Source organism: Giraffa tippelskirchi, chromosome 11 (assembly GCF_054371585.1).
Source record: "Giraffa tippelskirchi isolate mGirTip1 chromosome 11, T2T-mGirTip1v1.2.pri, whole genome shotgun sequence".
In the NCBI taxonomy this organism is placed as follows: Eukaryota; Metazoa; Chordata; class Mammalia; order Artiodactyla; family Giraffidae; genus Giraffa; species Giraffa tippelskirchi.
In genome coordinates, this window is record NC_137285.1 from 118,757,267 (window position 1) to 118,773,847 (window position 16,581).

The 16,581-nt window shown below is 46.5% G+C and overlaps 1 protein-coding gene across 1 annotated transcript; it reads right to left on the reverse strand.

Annotated features, from left to right (window-relative positions):
* Positions 1 to 2,869: 2,869 nt before the first annotated feature.
* On the reverse strand, positions 2,870 to 11,293 carry EIF3F (eukaryotic translation initiation factor 3 subunit F). Its single transcript, XM_081545337.1, has 8 exons — positions 10,895 to 11,293; positions 8,450 to 8,520; positions 8,141 to 8,220; positions 7,574 to 7,711; positions 6,143 to 6,234; positions 5,626 to 5,762; positions 5,382 to 5,495; positions 2,870 to 5,003 (listed from the first exon to the last, which is right to left on the reverse strand). Exons 1-8 carry the CDS (start codon positions 11,274 to 11,276, stop codon positions 4,926 to 4,928), a joined length of 1,092 nt encoding a protein of 363 aa, XP_081401463.1. The 5' UTR covers positions 11,277 to 11,293; the 3' UTR covers positions 2,870 to 4,925.
* Positions 11,294 to 16,581: the final 5,288 nt, after the last annotated feature.

Consider the following 16,581-nt stretch of genomic DNA (forward strand, 5'->3'; position numbering starts at 1 on the left):
TCTTCTTCAAGGAGGCCTAAGCAGGGCTTGCTGGAGCACAGCCTGGCCATTGCTGGAAGTTCTGTGGGTGTTGGAAGGTGAAATGGTTTTTCTGCCTTGAACAGGCTGAGCAGAGCCAAACAAGATGCCATCCCCTGCTGAAGCCTTGCCTCCGACTCCCCACCTGAGGAGGTGGGGTGACTCACTGTATCTATTCAATCCTTCTTGGCCAGAGCAAGAATCCAGTAAGACCCTATGCCTGCTTCCCTCATAGGCCCACCAGTGATTATGGGCCATGTTCTTCACAGGATCCAGAACTTTCTGGTCCTTGCCAGAGACCTCTTTGTAAAGGCCTCCCAGCACTTCCCTGGCCCAGCTTTTCCCAGGTACAAAGCTTTAGTCATTCCCTCTCTAGGGACTCCAGCAGAGCCCAAGGCCTTGCGTATAGCCAAGCAGCCCACAGGCTCAATTGAGGAGGCAGGCTGGAGTTAGGAACAGGGAACCATATGCGTTTTTCCATGTCCCTCCCATGCTCTCCAAAACTTTTTTTTTTTTTTCACAAGGACTCTGGTTTGGGCTGACGGAGGTTTATGGTGATTACGGACCCACGGAGGACAGAGGCTGGGGTCATATGGTCTCTGGTCCTCTCAGCCTCTCACTCCCTCCCTCCACAATGGAGAGAGGACAAGTGGAAGCTGTGGTTTATTCTCACAAAGGTCTCTTCCCCTTGCAGAGGCTGGGCGGTACTGTGTGGACTTCCTGGGTGACAATGTGTGTCACAGAGTAGGGGACACAGATCACCCCAGAGAGGTGTAAAGCCAGATATTCACATCTGCACACAGCTGTTCACCAAGGAATGTTAGCACAAGATTGGAAATAACCCACATGTCCAACGTTAAAAAATTAGTCTGTCCACATTTCATAAAATTTAGTCGAAATTTCAAAAAATTGACTCCTGATTCAAACAACTTGAGATTCTGGGAGGATCTGAGGAAGCAGGTGTCCCCAGAGAGGAGAGGGCAACAGAAACTGTTGTGGCTGTTATGGCAACTCTATTTTTACCTCTAGGTTGCTACATCCTTGGAAACACAACTCCCTATACACAGACCATTATAAAACTGAGTAATATTTTGATTTTTATCCCACTTTCTTCAAAGCATTTCCTCTTTTGTGCCCAGTCAATTCCCAGTGTTTTTCAAGACTGACGCCCCTCTCTTCCAGGCAGATTTAAGCCTGCCCTCTACTGTGTCTTCCCAAGACTTATTCCTATCTTTTATAGCAATTAATCCCTTTTGTCCTTTTTATTTTTGTCTCTCCACCTTAAGACTGAAACTCGGGGCAGGGGGTTGAGAACATGGTCCATCTACTTCTGTACCCCAACTTCTGACACTAGGTCTGGCACACATAAACATCACTAAATACTGATACTTGTAGGATGAGTTAAACAAATGACCTGTCAGGTGTGCTCCCTCCCTCTGGCTCTTCTCCAAAGGATTCCAATGCCCCTGATGAACTTACTATGTCCAGAGAGTCTCGAGGTAATTATCTTACAAGCCATCCATTCATTTATTCATGTCACACATATTTACTGAGAACTGAATCTGTTTGGGTTGTTCTGGTATCTAACAGCCCACAGAATAGACAGTCTTGGCCCTCACAGAGCTTATGTTCTAACAGAGGGTAAACAGACAAGTCCAAAATGGTGAGATAGATGGTAAGTAGGAGACAGTTGTGGGATCATGGCATGGGAGCACTTTCCAAGAGGAGGCAGCATCTAGACTAACCTTGAGCAGCAGTACTAAGCCAGCTAGAGGTGCTGTATTCCAGGCAGAGAGCAGAGCAAAGGGAGTCCAGCCTGTGAGTTTATGGATGAAGCCAAAGAGACAGGCAAGGCCATGCTGAGCCTACAGACTGTGGCAGAAGTGTGACTTCACCCTGGCAGTAGACACCTATGAACTTCATCAGCGGTTTGTCCTGGTTGGATTTATAAGAGCAGTGTGGGTGCTGTAAGAACGGATGGAAGAGGGGGAATAGGGCAGCTGTCTCCCTCTACTCCACACTGACTACACATCAAACACTTCTATGACCAGAAGTGCAGCTGTTTTCCTCACACCAAGCGATGCTGACACCAGATGAGTGTTCTCCAATCTAACTCAATTCTGACATCATCTGCCTGGAGTCAGCACCAGATCCTACGGCTAAAGTCTCAGTCCCACAAGACTGCCTCCCCTCCATATCCCCCTCCCACCTCCATTTCAGATGCCAGTCACAAGTCCAGGTTGACCCCAGAACTTCTTGTCCACTGGCTATAAACTGGAGGTCCCCACAACTGTCTCCTCAGATTCAGTCAACTTGCTGGAGCAGCTCACAGAACTCAGGAAAAGTCTACCCACCATTACTGCTTTGTTACAAGACATTAAAGGATGTGACTCAACAGCAGATGAAGAGGCACAGGGTGAAGTCTGCAGGTGAAGTCTGGAGGGTCTCAAGCACAGGGGTCCCTGTCCCTGTGAAGTTTATGTGCACTGTCTTCCTGGTATGTGTCTTGTTGCTGGACATGTTCCTGTTCACCAATCCAGCTCTCCAAACTTTGGGCTTTCAATGGAGGCCTTATCACATAGGCACAACTGTTTAAATCAGTGATCATTGATTGACTGATCCAAACTTCAGCCCCTCTCCCCTCCCTGAGCTGAACGTTCTAAGCTCCAATCACACGGTTGATTTACCTGGCAACCAGCCCCCATCCTGTGGTGATCCAGCTGCTATACAAACATCATTCCATTAGCAAAAACTCAGGTGCAGTTGAAAGAAGTTGGTTAGGGATAAGACTCTTTATAGGTCTTACTACTTAGGAAATTCCAACGGGTGTAAGAACTGCATGCCAGGAATCTAGGAACGTGGATGAAAAAATTTATTTATTATATCACAGTATCACAGAGGGCAAGAAGGATGGCTGAGTTGTGATGAACTGTTTGAGGCATTATGGTGGGTGGGGGAATTAAGGATTCACCCAAGGTTTCTGGGCTTTAACAACTGTGTACATGGTTGTGTTATCCCGAGGAAGTGCTTTGTTGGGGGAGGAAGAGACAGTCAACTGAATATGAAACGTGCTGAATTTAAGATGCTTCTGAGACATCCAGGTGAGAGATATGGTATTTCTGGAGTCAGGAAACCAGTTCTGAATTTCAGCCAGAGTTGGAGCCTAGGCATCATTAACACTGAGGGAGTAATCAGTCCCAAGCTTCCCTGAGCTTCTCCAGGCAGAGGGCCCAAGATGGAATCCTGGGGAATGGAACTTGGTAGGGGTGGGGTGGGGTATGGGGGTGTCAGAGGAGGAAGGACCAGTTTGTTAAGGGTGTTGGGAGAAAATCAGGGAAGTGTGGTATCACAGAACTCAAGTAACATATGATGTCACCCCCAGACACACTCTGCAGTGTTTTCAGCACAGGCACAACCACATACAAAGAGAATGTGTGAAAACACATTTCATAGAAAAAAACAAACGTGCACATATAAGCAAAGCCTGGGGAAAAAAAATTTGAGCATCCTTGTAGGCACAGAGGAGTGTTCTTGTTTTATAAACAACTCTGTGGCCAGGGTGGGCAACAATGGAGCAATGTTCCGTGACAGCCTTCCTCCAAGCCTTTGCACATACTGTTTTTTGTCTAGAATGCCCTATTTTGCTCTCTTTTCTTTTTCAATCTGCCTCTTTCTCATTCTTCAAGTCCAGCTTAGATTTCATTTCCTAACTGGAAGTCTTCCATGACCTGTAACATCTCATGATTCCCAAATTGATGGTCTCTTTGTTCCCCCTGCAGGTTCTAAGCAGGCACCAGGACCTCTTGCTTATTAGCACACTGGTTAGCACTTGATACGTATTACATGAGCCAACAGGTAACTTGCATTCTTCAGCCTTTCCTCAAAACATCTGGTGTGGCCCCAGTTTACAAAATAAGTCATATTTATTTGCATTTAAGACTTCACTATTTGGTAAACTACCCTGTAACCCTACCTCTGCATCTTCAGCTTCCACCACTCTCAAGTACCCAGGGTTTTCATATATCGCCAGCCCTTCCATCACCTTTATCAGAAACCAGGCAATATCCCAGACTGCCCCCATCTCTCACCATCCAAGTGTCAACCAGACTCCAGGTCCTCCTTGGAGCCTGACTCCTGAACCCAAGTCTCCGTTGCCATCCCCAAGGCCCGGCCTGAACCTGGGCTCTCGTCATCTCTCAACAATCACAGCGACCCTCTGCTTATCTCTCTGCCTTCTGTTTTTCTCCCTTTCCCTCCTTCCTCTATACCAGTACCTGGTAATCTTCCTGAAATCCAAATCTAATTATCCAATGCCTTCCCACAACTTCCAGGATAAAAATCCAACTTCCACAGGTTGAGGGCCCTTATGGTCTGGCTCCTGCATATGACTTCTTAGATTCTAAACAGGTTAAACAATTTTACATGTACTTCCTTTGTCCCAATCACCCTTTCCTGACTTCCTGGTTTAAAAACAAAAAACATCAGCTCAGATATCATGTCTTATGTAGACCCTGACAGACTCTGGTCAGCCCTTACGTTCCCATTATGTTGTATTTTTGCTTTATGAGAGCGATTATTTCACTGGGCCACTAAACTATGAAGCAGACAGTGGCATAAGAAAAAAATCCCGACCTGGATTCAGGCCACACACACGACCAGCTTCCACCAGAGTACTCACTTCCTGGTTCCTGGGTGAGCTCCAGAACTGCCTTTTCCCTTCCACCCAGAGGGAAACTCACATTAGATGGAATTCACTTACAAAAGGTAGTCTATGTTTATTTAGAGTCACAAGCAGTTGACTGACTCGGTGTGACTCAGACCACAAAGACACCATTTCTCTTTCACTCCATTCTGGGTCCCGGGGTTGGCTGGGGCCCAGTGTGGCAGAGGGGCTGCCCGCGGCCCCTTCACAGGTTCACAAGCTTCTCATTGAGGGCAATTTGTGACTGTGTAAGGTTGGCCAGATAGGTAACCATCAACAGGTCCTGGAAGAGAAGGAATCCAGGATGAGTGCGGGGCTGCGTAGAGAGCAAGCAGAAAGTCTGGCCAGCTGTATGATGGACTGAGGGTAAAGCAGTCCTGGGCAAATGAAAGCTGGGAGAGGTTGATCAAGAGGAGGAGGAAGACAAAAAGGAAATGCCTGAGAACACCTTCTCATCTCTGATACACCTGAGCCATGGGAAGCAAAGAAATGGCAGGAGGAGAATCTCTGAGCACCTGTGCTTTCTTCCTCACAGCCTGGACTGCAAGGGGGCCAAAGGCACTGGCCTGCCTCCTCTGTCCTCTCCAGGCCACCTCCCCCACCCCTTCACACATGTACGTGCTGAGGCACAGGCTCCCAGAAGCCCAGGGACGGCACTCACATTGATGTTGCTGTTGAGCATGGTCTCGAAGTCCTCGGGAACTATTTTGGGTACTTGGTTAACCAGACTCATCAAGAAGCGGCCCACGGTATTGTCAGCTGACACCTTTCCAGACTGAGCACCAAAAGAGTCAATGCGGCACAGTTAATTCTTGTCTCTGAGACCGTGGCTTCGCCAGCACAGCCCCTGCCATCTCACAGTGGAGACCCACGCCCTCCTCCTCCTGTCTTCCTCCCGTCCTCACCAGCACGTCCTCTGCATACTGCAACACTGTGCTGAGGGCGTCTTGGATGCGAGCTGAAGCCCCGCCCACTTGCTGCAAGTCACTGGAGAGACCGATCACCCGGTTGGGGCTAAAACAGGTCTTCATGATCAGGTCAACTGTGGGAGCAGGTGGGGAAAAAGAGACAGAGAATTCAGCCATCCCATCAGGAAAGCGAGCTCTAACTACCTCCTTCTGGACTCAGTCAGCTTCCTCAAACTCCCCCTGCTCTGCCCTTACTAGCTTTTCTTCCTTCTGAGAGAGTTCAACCCCTGCACCCAGGATGCTAATCATTGGTTTTGGTCTTACATGAATGGCCACGTAGCCTCTGGGGCTGATGACTTCCCACCTCTAATAACTTCTCAAATAATTCCTCGAGTCCCATACAAACCTCAGATCAGTGGTTGCTCTTAACCCACCCAAGGTCCTCCATCCTTGTTATATAGAAATCCCCTCCCTTGAAAAATGTCCAGGACCTAGCAATGGGGAGGTCACTTACCTCCAATGCGTTCAGTGTCGTAATATGTGTATTTCACTGTCAGAGGGGTGAACATCACTCCCATGGTCCTCCCAGGAACACCCATTAAAGTGCTGGGGAGACAGAAATCAAGGTTAACATATGGCTTTGGGGGGCAATTTTCATGTTTGGTCCCAGCTGGGAAAGCAGTCATATCAAGAGTATGGCTTCCAAGGTTCTGAGATGAGAAGGCTGGACCAGATGAAGCCCAGAGGTCTAAAGAGAACAAGCCACTTTCTTCCTTTAGCTCTTTCCACACACCAAACTCTTGTCCTGAGAGAATGGGACTCAGCATTTGGATGAGGCCTGGACCCTTTACAGAGGATTACTTCACACACTGAAATCTCAGTGAAGAGGACAGGACACTGAATATCCCTGTGGAACTGGGTGCCTAGACATCCTTCCCCACAGAAAGAAGCGACAGGACAGGTCTCTTCTGGGACTGAAAAGCACTCATCAGCACTGAAAAAAAATCTATTCTAGTCCATCAAGATTAGACTGGGTGCAATAATTAATCTCAGTAAAGGTGACTGCCTTTACTTAGTCAACTATACACTTCCGTTGGATCTGCAGGAGTCTGAAATATTTGGAAAGGCTAAGAAATAAGGCAACAGGTAGAGTTTAGTGGTACAATAACTGGCCTGTAAGAACTGACACGCACCACCTTTGTCCCACTGCATAATGGTTAACTGGTCACTTCAGTGTCAGACACAGAAATAGCACAAAGTTAAATGTAGTAAGAGACGCACTAACAAACGGCGTCATTCCAAGGAGAAAAATAGAATCCTTTCAACTCCTACAGCCGCCGCTTTTCTGGCCTGCCATTACAGCCCTTCCCGACATCCCCCGTCACCCAGCATTCCAGCTGCCTGCGAGCTCAATGTGCCAACAGAGCAATGTTACTGTCACTCAAACTGTACTATATCCAGGATTGATAGACATGTTCAAGATAAGGACAGCCATTCTTTAATCTGTACTGCCCTGTGTTCTATGCACAGTTTGAGGGATAACGACAAACTTAAGGGCAATTCAGAAAATCCGTGAACATGGAGAAGAATCCCGGCCAGCACACCATGTGAGGATCGGCAGTAGGAGCTGTGTATGAGTTAGCTTCTAGAAAAGATGACAGGGAAAGCAAGCTTGCTCAAATACCTAAAGGGCTGCCCTTGAAAACTGGCTATGAGCAATGAGCAGAAGTCTGGGCAGACAAGGGTCAACGAGTGGTAACTTCAGGGAGAGTTTCTGAGTAAAACCTCTCCAGTGATAACTGCCGAGAGTGAGGCAGGGGCTTCCTTAGGAGGCAGCAAGGTGCACACTGAAGGATGACATCGGCATGGGGTGGAGGCGGGTGTCACCCAGGCGTAGCATGAACGAAGGAGCCTTCATGCCCTTGCGGCCCAAGCCCCTGGTCACCTGACGTAGGCCTTGATGCTCATGCGGCCATTCTGGAGGCTGGTGTCCACTGTGAGGTGAATGGGGTTGGGGGCTTCTCGGCTGTAGTACTCATGAATCAGCACTGAGTGTTCCGTGATGTCATGGCCTGTAGCGTACCTGGAAAATGGAAGAGTTGTGGACTCATGTCTACATGTGACATCAATACTAAACAGGATGGTGGCATGGGTGTCTCTGGGTACCTGACACCCTTGCAGTAGTTATACCCCCAGGGACAACATAAAAAAAAAAAAAAAAACCACAGATAATTTTATTAAATCAAATAAAACAAGGCTGACTTAAAAGCTCATGAAAAACTCTAAGTCACCAGCGAGGCAAAAATGACTTGCTCAGCAAAAGCTGCAGCTCAAAATGAGTATTCTTGGCCTCACAGGATCAGAACTGCCAGCATAACACACAGAATTCCTAGCTCCTTGAGATACTACACATTTAATACCCTGTCTCCAAAAGAGGAAGTACGATACCTAGTCAGGTGGCAAAAGGTGCTGGCAATCAACCACTGACATGTTCCACCCCATCCCAACTCACCAGCCCAGGATGAGCTCGTTTGGAGAGACTTTCTTGTGCAACTCATACATGTTCTTAGCAAATTCCATGTCAACAGCCACCTAAGAAGAAGGGCAGAAAAGAAGCCACAAGTCCACAGCAAAATGGGTGAACAGGACAAGAGGCCACTCCTACCAAAGAGAAGAGGCCCGGCAAGTATGTCCAAATGGAACAAAGCTCTTTGAACTGCAGTTCTAGTTATGAGCATGATACACTTGGTGTAGGAGGGCCTCACAGAGTCTGGCAAATGAATAGCTATAGACTGTATGGGGCTCTCAGATCCCCACTCACCTCATCTTCTGACTCATTGTGTGGCACTGAAAAGCAATTGGTGACTTCCACTGAGTGCTTGTCAACGGTTCCTGTGAGAGAGAAGAGTCCAAGTGTTATAAAACTTTCGGCTTCCAATTGCCCCAAATGCTTTCAAGAGGTCTCCTCAAAGTCAAGGAACAACAACAAAAATCCAAACTGGACTCACAAGCTCTCAAGTTTCAGCCATGGAACCTGGATTTTCCAGAGAAATGAAACTCTAGAGTTATCTCCAACTCTCTTCTTTAACTATGAGCAAACAGGGTCTATTCTTCCTTCACAGGGTCTCCTTTTACCTCATTTCCTGCTACCTGTCCTACTCCAGATCTTCATTCTTAAGATCTTCGTCTTTTAGCCTCTGGACTTTCTCCTTAATATAATTTCACCAGCAGAGCTGCCTGGAGGATCCTAATCGTGTCTATGTAGACCACTCATGTAGTAGCCCATCCTCAGAGCACACTTTCAGGGAGCTTCCCTGTACCTCCCTGCAGCCATATGGTCCCAGTCATAACCTTAACCCTACCATCATCCAGAAAACTTCTCCCTGTGAACCCTAAACATCATACCACAAACTTTTATTTTTCTAGTTCTGACATTTTTATTCTGGCTACATTGTTTCTTGACCTCACTAAGACTCCTTGATTGCTCCTTTTTTTCCCCTAACCTACTAGCCCCTCCCGCTAGGCTTCAGGTACTTCCCCCTCCACGAGACTACAATGTTGCTCCCTAACCATCAGTGTCTGTTTAATCCCACTTTGCTGTGGTTTCTGCCCTGTTAGCTGAAACTATATCCCCAAACCCAATGGTACTTTTTCTTTTTAATTGAAGTACAGTTGATTTACAATGATTCAAGTGTACAGAAAAGTGATTCCATTATACCTGTATATATACACACATATTCTTTCAGATTCTTTTCCATTAAGTATGGTTCCCTGTGCTATACAGTAATCCTTGTTTATTTTATACATAGTAGTATGCATACATACTCTTTATCTTATTTGATCTCCTGTCAACAGACTTGACTATTTGTTTTATCAACCTTTGAATTCTAAGTACCTAATAGTTTTATGGTACATAAAAGATACTAGTGATTTAATTTAACCAAATGGAATATGTCTCATGAATTGCTTTCTAACTTAAAATTTCTAAGTTCCTAGCAGGAAGAATCTGTGCTTCATTCTTCAGTAAGAATTGCCTCTGTAACATCAAGCATTGTACCACGATTCCATTCTGGAAGAGGAGCTGAAAATCTAGATTACATACAGTTCATGTGGTCGCAAAGAATCGGACAGGACTGAGCGACTAACACTTTCACACTTTGGGAGATTATAAATAGAGTGGAGGTATGGGATGAAGGACAGAGTGAAAACTTTTCCTGGGAACCTGGAAAATGAGTGAACTTAAAGGAAAAAATAAGGGAGGACAGGCAAAGAGAATACAAAGGCTTGGTTTGAGATAGCTATGGCAATGTTTGTAAGATAATGTATCAACTGAAGTTTCCGTAAAATGCTACACTCTCAAAGATAAGAGAGAGAATGTGTGTGTCAGGAGTGTGCCTGATGTGGTGGACGACAGCAACCAACAGCTGCTTCATACCTAGTCTGTGTCAGCACAGTTAGACATCTTCAGCAAGTCCCCGAAGGAAAGAGACTTCGCTAACGTTTGCAGATGTCTGGCTACAACTATTGTCCTCTTCTCAATACACCAACTATCTTCTACAATAGAAACTATTACACGTTCAAGGTTTAAGAAAGAGAAATCATAAATGTGACTGAAGTGGAATAACAAAAGTGCCCCAAATCTGTGACCAAGATGGAGTGAAAATTAATTTGATGGGACCAGAAGTCCCCAGAGAAAAGGATACATTGTCAGAAATCCCTTTTTAGGGCTTCTCGGTTTTACTCTAACATAAAATACCCATTCCTCAAATTTGGAACATGGCAGGGAAAACGTTGTTTCTCCATGTGATCGTTAATACAAAGAATAGATTTGTATTGTATTAATTGTTTGTGTCCAAACGAAGAATCAGAGACTACACTGGGGGAACGGGGGTCTATATTTCACTGGTGACTAGTATTAGAGAGAGAGAGGAAAGGAGGATCAGGCTTAGACGTTTAAGAAAGCAGAATACTGAAATTCAAATGGGTTCCTGCCAAACTGGTTTAGTTGCTGAGAGGGATATCTTTCTACAGATGTCCCCACTCCGTTGCCAACTAGTCAGAAAAAACTTCTCGGTTAACACTCGAAAAACAAAGGCCAGTAGTAGGTATGGGGGAAAAAAGTGGTCACTGGGTTTAGGGAGTCCCAGTAAGGGTGTGAACACGTTTTTCGCCGATTGGGACTAATCATACTTGAAGTGAAACGCTACTGCGAAGATAAAAGGAGGTGGGAAGCAGAAGAGAACGTCACTTTCCCCTGACCACTCACCTAGCAGGGTCCCGATAACTCGGGCAGCGCCCTCGTTGCGTCGCTCGTAGCTGTCCACGATGGAGGCCAAAATGACCGGGTGCAGCCGGACCACGCGGCCGCCGGGGAAGGGGCCTGGGAGAGCAGGGCCAGACAGAGACTGTGCGGGGGTCTGCGCTGGGGCTGGCGCTGAGGCCGGGGTCTGGCCCGGAGCCGCGGTCGTAGCCGCTGCTGCTGTCGGGTCTGAGGATGACGCGGGAGCCGGCGCTGGAGCTGGAACCGGAGCTGGAGCCGGGGCCGAGGCTGAGGCTGGGGCTGGGGCCGAGGCCGGAGATGAGGCCGCAGCGGGGGCTTCGGGTGGGGTGGCGGGAGGCGCGCTCGCCGGTACTGCCGGTGTGGCCATCTTGTCGAGAGAGAAGGAGCCAGGAGCGGAAGAGAGCGAGTTGGAGAACATTAGGAGCACCATAGGCTGAACCCGCACCACGTGAACCAGGTGCTTCTGCTTACTGGCTACTGATGCTGCTTCTCAGAGTTACAATTTCCTGCTCTGAGTTTGTGCTCTTTGATTTTGGTCCGATGCGCACTCAGCGAGACCAAGCTAAGTAGTTCCGAGTAAATTTGGGACCGCCCTGGGAGGAGAGAGACACTGCCAGCAGATGGAGCCAGAGAGCGGTGCAAAGGTCGCAGCGGGCACTTCAATGGGATAATTGGCATCAAGGAAAGGGCTTTGTTCTTGATTGCATCCTAAGGTGTCCATACAGTGTGTGTCATCCATTAAACAATTTGAATATGTGCCAGACATTTTTAGGAGATATCAGAGAGCAAAACAAAGACCATTGTCTTTGAAAAGTTTACGTTCTAGTAGAGAGAGACAAATAAGTACTTTATAGAATGTTAGTGAAGAGGAAAAGTTGAAATTTTACATAACCTCCTGCTCGTTCTGCCTCTGTAACTCAGTTTGCTCCTTGCAGAGTCTGGATCATGTAGGTCACGTAGTCTCAGAAAGTGGGGACTTACAGTACTAGGAACTGGAGCTTACCTCACTCACCCTTGTCCTGCTCTTTGCAGTTGCCCAGACCCTGCAATCCTGCTTAATCATGCCTGTCCGTGTAAAGATCAGCCATTCGTCTCCCCGTTTTGACCGCTGTTTCCGCACGTGTGAAACGCCTTAGTTTAAACCAGCCTGTTGGCAGCTACTGCTGTCCACTATAGTCTGCCTATAAAAACTCTGTAACTCCTTTGTTCGGGGCTCAGAGCTTGGAGTGTTAACTCCTCTGGGCCTGCTGGCTTAACAAACCTGAGCTCTCCAACTCTCCGAGTCTGGTGCTTGCTTTCTCGATCACTGGTTTCTGCAACATTACGTGCGGAAGGAGCTCTGGTCCTCACTCCTTGTGTAACTTTGGGCAATCTACAGGGTTTTTATTTTAACTTCCTGAGCCTCAGTTTCCTTTATTGTGTGAGGGGTATGATAACATCTGCCTCTGAGGAAACTTGTCAATTCCTTTAGTTGGGTCATGTGCCAGCTTCCAGCTGGCAAGGTGGATGGGCGAGGTTGGACTTCTTAGCCCGAACTCTCATGCCCAAGAACTGCTTTCTCCTTGGATCTACCTTTTGTGATTAGAATTCCCACGATCCTGCTCCCCTGTCGGTACTCTGGGTACAAACTTTCTTTCTATTCCCCTTGAGAAATGGAGTATTTCCTGATGTATCACTAAATAAAGGAAGTCACAGCCATCAGCGTTTGCAGCCACCTCTGATGGTGAGCTGATGAGCCAGAGAGAACTTAGGAAGGAAAGAATACCTGCCATTTAGCAGCCTCAGACTATAACCACACCCCACTGTGAACCCTGAGGAAATTCAGGATGTGAAAACAGAATACTGGCCCCAGATAGGTGGGTGCATATCAAAGGGATGACTTCAGTGAGCCTAGACTCTTGCATCTTCCCACACAAATAAAAGTGCTAAATTCCTTGAGATATCTGGTTTTCTTTATTTAACAAAAATCTTTTGACATTCAGACTTACCAGGCCTTTGTTGCAAAACTGTGTAACCTGGCTCCCTTGGAGCAGTTCTATCAGGGTTACTTGAGATGTTGCCTCCTGGGCTTGAAGTCCTAAAAATTCCCAATGAATAAAACATAACTTTTAACTTTTAGGTCGTGAACATTTTTTAAGCTAACACTCCAAACACAGGTGAAGAGCCAACCCCAGGAGGATTGAAGTGATTCTTACATTTGCTGACTTAGATGTTTAGCAGTCCCTGTAGAGCAGTGCCAGTGGACTTGAGGTTGGGTGGGATTTGGAAGCCAGAATTCAAGAGTGAGGGAAGGGTCAGGTTGACTCATGGTATGAGTGCTGGCTACTCTCGCAAAGAAACTGCCTGGGAAGGAAAGGAGACACCTAGAGCAGTAACAGAGGGAACAGCAGGATTGAGATGGGGACAATTTAGGCTGGAAGAGTTTTAAGTGTATTTTAAACCAAGGGTAAGGATCTAGAGGAGAAAGAAAGATTGAATATACAAGTGTGAACAAGGCGAATTGTCTTCAAGGGAGGAAGGAGGACTGGATGGGAAAAGCCTAGTTTAGAGGGATGGTCTTGCATGGCATGAGGGACCTGCTCTAGAGGCTGCCTTGGGCTCTGGCCTGCCTTCTGGGTGCCTGGAGGGGGGGGGGTCTGCCTTAGCTAGGGCTGGTCCCCTGAGATCATCCCATGGGAAGAAGTCCAGAGGCAAGAACCACTCTCCAGTGAAGTGTTGCTGCTCCCAAATAACCATGCAGAACCTTGGGACCTCTTCTCCACGTGTGGATTTGGGTTGGCTGTGGACACGGCACCCTCAGGAACTTTGCCTTTCTATCAAGGGCTTAAGGACCTTTTTCGTTTTGGAGGGACAGAGAAAAGGATGAATCGAGATTCAGAGACATTTGAATGGGGGAGAGAAGGGACGTTGCAGGAACTCCTGTCAAATGCTTTTCTCAAGGAAGTGGAGGCAAGACCATCTGCTGAGAATGGCCAGGCAAGGGTGGAGTTCAGCCTTGGGGGATGGACAGCGTTAGGAAGAGAGACGGACAGTGAACCCTCAGAGGCATTGACCCATTATCTGAGGACCCAGCTTATCCCAGAGATCTCAAGGATCCGGTCAATCTTTGTGATTTTCCTCTGCTCAGGGCAGGAGGAGAGGGATCATCAGTGTGGTCTTTCAGGGATGCTGACTGTCTGGGACAAGGGCATTCATACATCCAGATGCTGACTTTTTAGTGGCTGATTGAGGGATCCAGGCAGGCTGAACCATATAAACAGAAACTCTGGGTCCAAATTTATTAGGAAAGGGCAGAAGGCATGGGGAGAGAGAAAATGGGCTGTCCCCTTACATATGGGAAATGTGTTGTGTGCATAGTGTATGGAGTCTTAGGGCTCTCCAGAGGAACCAACAGGAAACATATATTTAGGATAAGGAGGTGGCTCAGGTGATTAAGGAGACTGACAAGTCCTAAGATCTTTGGTGGATGAGCTGGAGCCAAGGAGAGCCAATGTGTACTTCTAGCTCCAAAGCTGGCAGACTCCAGACCCTAGAAGAGCCCATGTTTCAATTTGAGTCTGAAAGCTGGAAAAGACCAGTGTTCTTGCTCAACAAGGGCTTCTCTGATGGCTCAGCAGGTAAAGAGTCCACCTGCAATGCAGGAGACATAGGAGGAAATGGCAACCCTCTCCAGTATTCTTGCCTGGAAAATCCCATGGACAGAGGAGCCTGGTGGGCTACAGTCCATGGGGTCACAAAGAGTTAGACATGACTGAGCATGAGCGTGGACTTACTCAACATTTAGGCAGGGAGAGGTCACTTAATCTGAGAGAGGGTCAACCTTTTTGTTCTATTCAAGCCTTTGGCGTTACAGAAGGCAATCTGCTTTACTCAGTCTAACAATTTAAATGTTCATTTTATCCAAGAGCACTCACAAACACACCCAGAAAAATTGGAATGGAATATTTGATGGAATATCTGGGGATCCTGTGCCCCAGTAAAACTGACACATAAGATTCTCCATCACACGTGGGTTCCTGGTTGTCCTGAGGAATATGCTTGCCAGTCCTGCCTGACAAGCCCAGGGTCATAGCTGCATGCTCATGTTAAAGACGGACCTATAGCTTGGTGCACCCATCTCCCACCCCAGTAATGACTAGAGTGAAGGAAGCCCCGACTTCAGTGACCACCCATCACTTCATGGCAAATAGAAGGGGAAATAAAAGAAACAGTGACAGACTTTGTTTTCTTGGGCTCCAAAATCACTGTGGACGGTGACTGCAGCCATGAAATTAAAAGTTGCTTGCTCCTTGAAAGAAAAGCTATGACAAGCCGAGACAGTGTATTAAAAAGCAGAGACATCACTTTGCCGACAAAGGTCCCTATAGTCAAAGGTATGGTTTTTCCTGTAGTCATGTACGGATGTGAGAGTTGGACCATAAAGAAGGCTGAGCACCAAAGAATTGATGCTTTTGAATTGTGGTGCTTTAAAAAGACTCTTGAGAGTCCCTTGGACAGCAAGGAGATCAAACCAGTCAATCCGAAAGGAAATCAACCCTGAATATTCATTGGAAGGACTGATGCTGAAGCTGAAGCTCCAGTATTTTGGCCACCTGATGCGAAGAACTGACTCATTGGAAAAGACCCTGATTCTGGGAAAGATTGAAGGCAAGAGGAGAAGTGGCAGACAGAGGATGAGATGGTTGGATGGAAACATTGACTCAACGGACATGAGTTTGAGCAGATTCTGGGAGATGGTGAAGGACAGGGAAGCCTGGTGTGTTGTCCATGGGGCTGCAAAGAGTCAGACAAGACTGAGCAACTGAACAGAAACAGGAACAGCAGAGAACCAGGCTTTCTACAAAGTAACTTCAATCAACTTAACGTATTTCCTATTACTACAGAATTTCTTAATTGGGGAGGTCATGGTAGAATTGAGCCTCTTGAGTGATGAAGTGTTTATTCCCTGTAGAAACTGAGAATGTTGCTCCAAGTTTGTGCAACTGAATTTTCTTAGGTTTATATGGGATATTCTTATGGGCAAATCTGTATAAATTGGGAGTAAGTTCTTTAGAGAAACATTCTCCTAGGTCAAACAATTCAATGCCACATAATATTATAAAATCAATGCATTGAATCACTGAGTTGTGTTTATGGGAGCATTTCTCAACTAAAGAAGTGAAATATATGTTTAAATGAGATGAAAATCAGAGGCAATCATTAGGTTAGAAATTGAAGAGTCTACTTATGTACCTGTCAGTGGGTTTACTATTTACAGTTTTCTCGATGATAATTGGAGATGCCTATCAGTGCTCAGGTAACAATGCCTACTACACCACCTTTCATATTCAAGTATAAGTTTGGGCAATAATTAGAGCTCTAAGTAGTTTGCTTGCACTAAGCATCAGTTCATAGAGGTTTGTAGCTGGAGTGGCAGATGGTCATAAATAAGGCTAGTCAAAGAGAAAGATGAAATCCAGAGAAGGAAGTGATTTGCCCAAGGTCACTTACAGAAAGTTAACATTAGAGTCAGAAGAACATGTCAGTGAATTAGACCAGCATTTCAGTTTATATTAAAAGGAAAAGATGGACCATTCGGGTTTAGGTTTTTGTTTTTTTTTAATTTATATTTGTTTCTAACTTTATCAGCCCCAGGAGTCTGTACATTTTTAATATATTCTAAATTTTCTTAT

Bases quoted from the DNA above. Each gene is read 5' to 3' on its own strand.
- EIF3F (XM_081545337.1), bottom strand. From the start codon at position 11,276: ATGGCCACACCGGCAGTACCGGCGAGCGCGCCTCCCGCCACCCCACCC. The intron at 8,221-8,449 runs GTGAGTGGGGAT...CCTTCTTCTTAG, and splicing joins ACAATGAGTCAGAAGATGAG to GTGGCTGTTGACATGGAATT. The intron at 7,712-8,140 runs GTGAGTTGGGAT...TCCATTTTCCAG, and splicing joins AACGAGCTCATCCTGGGCTG to GTACGCTACAGGCCATGACA.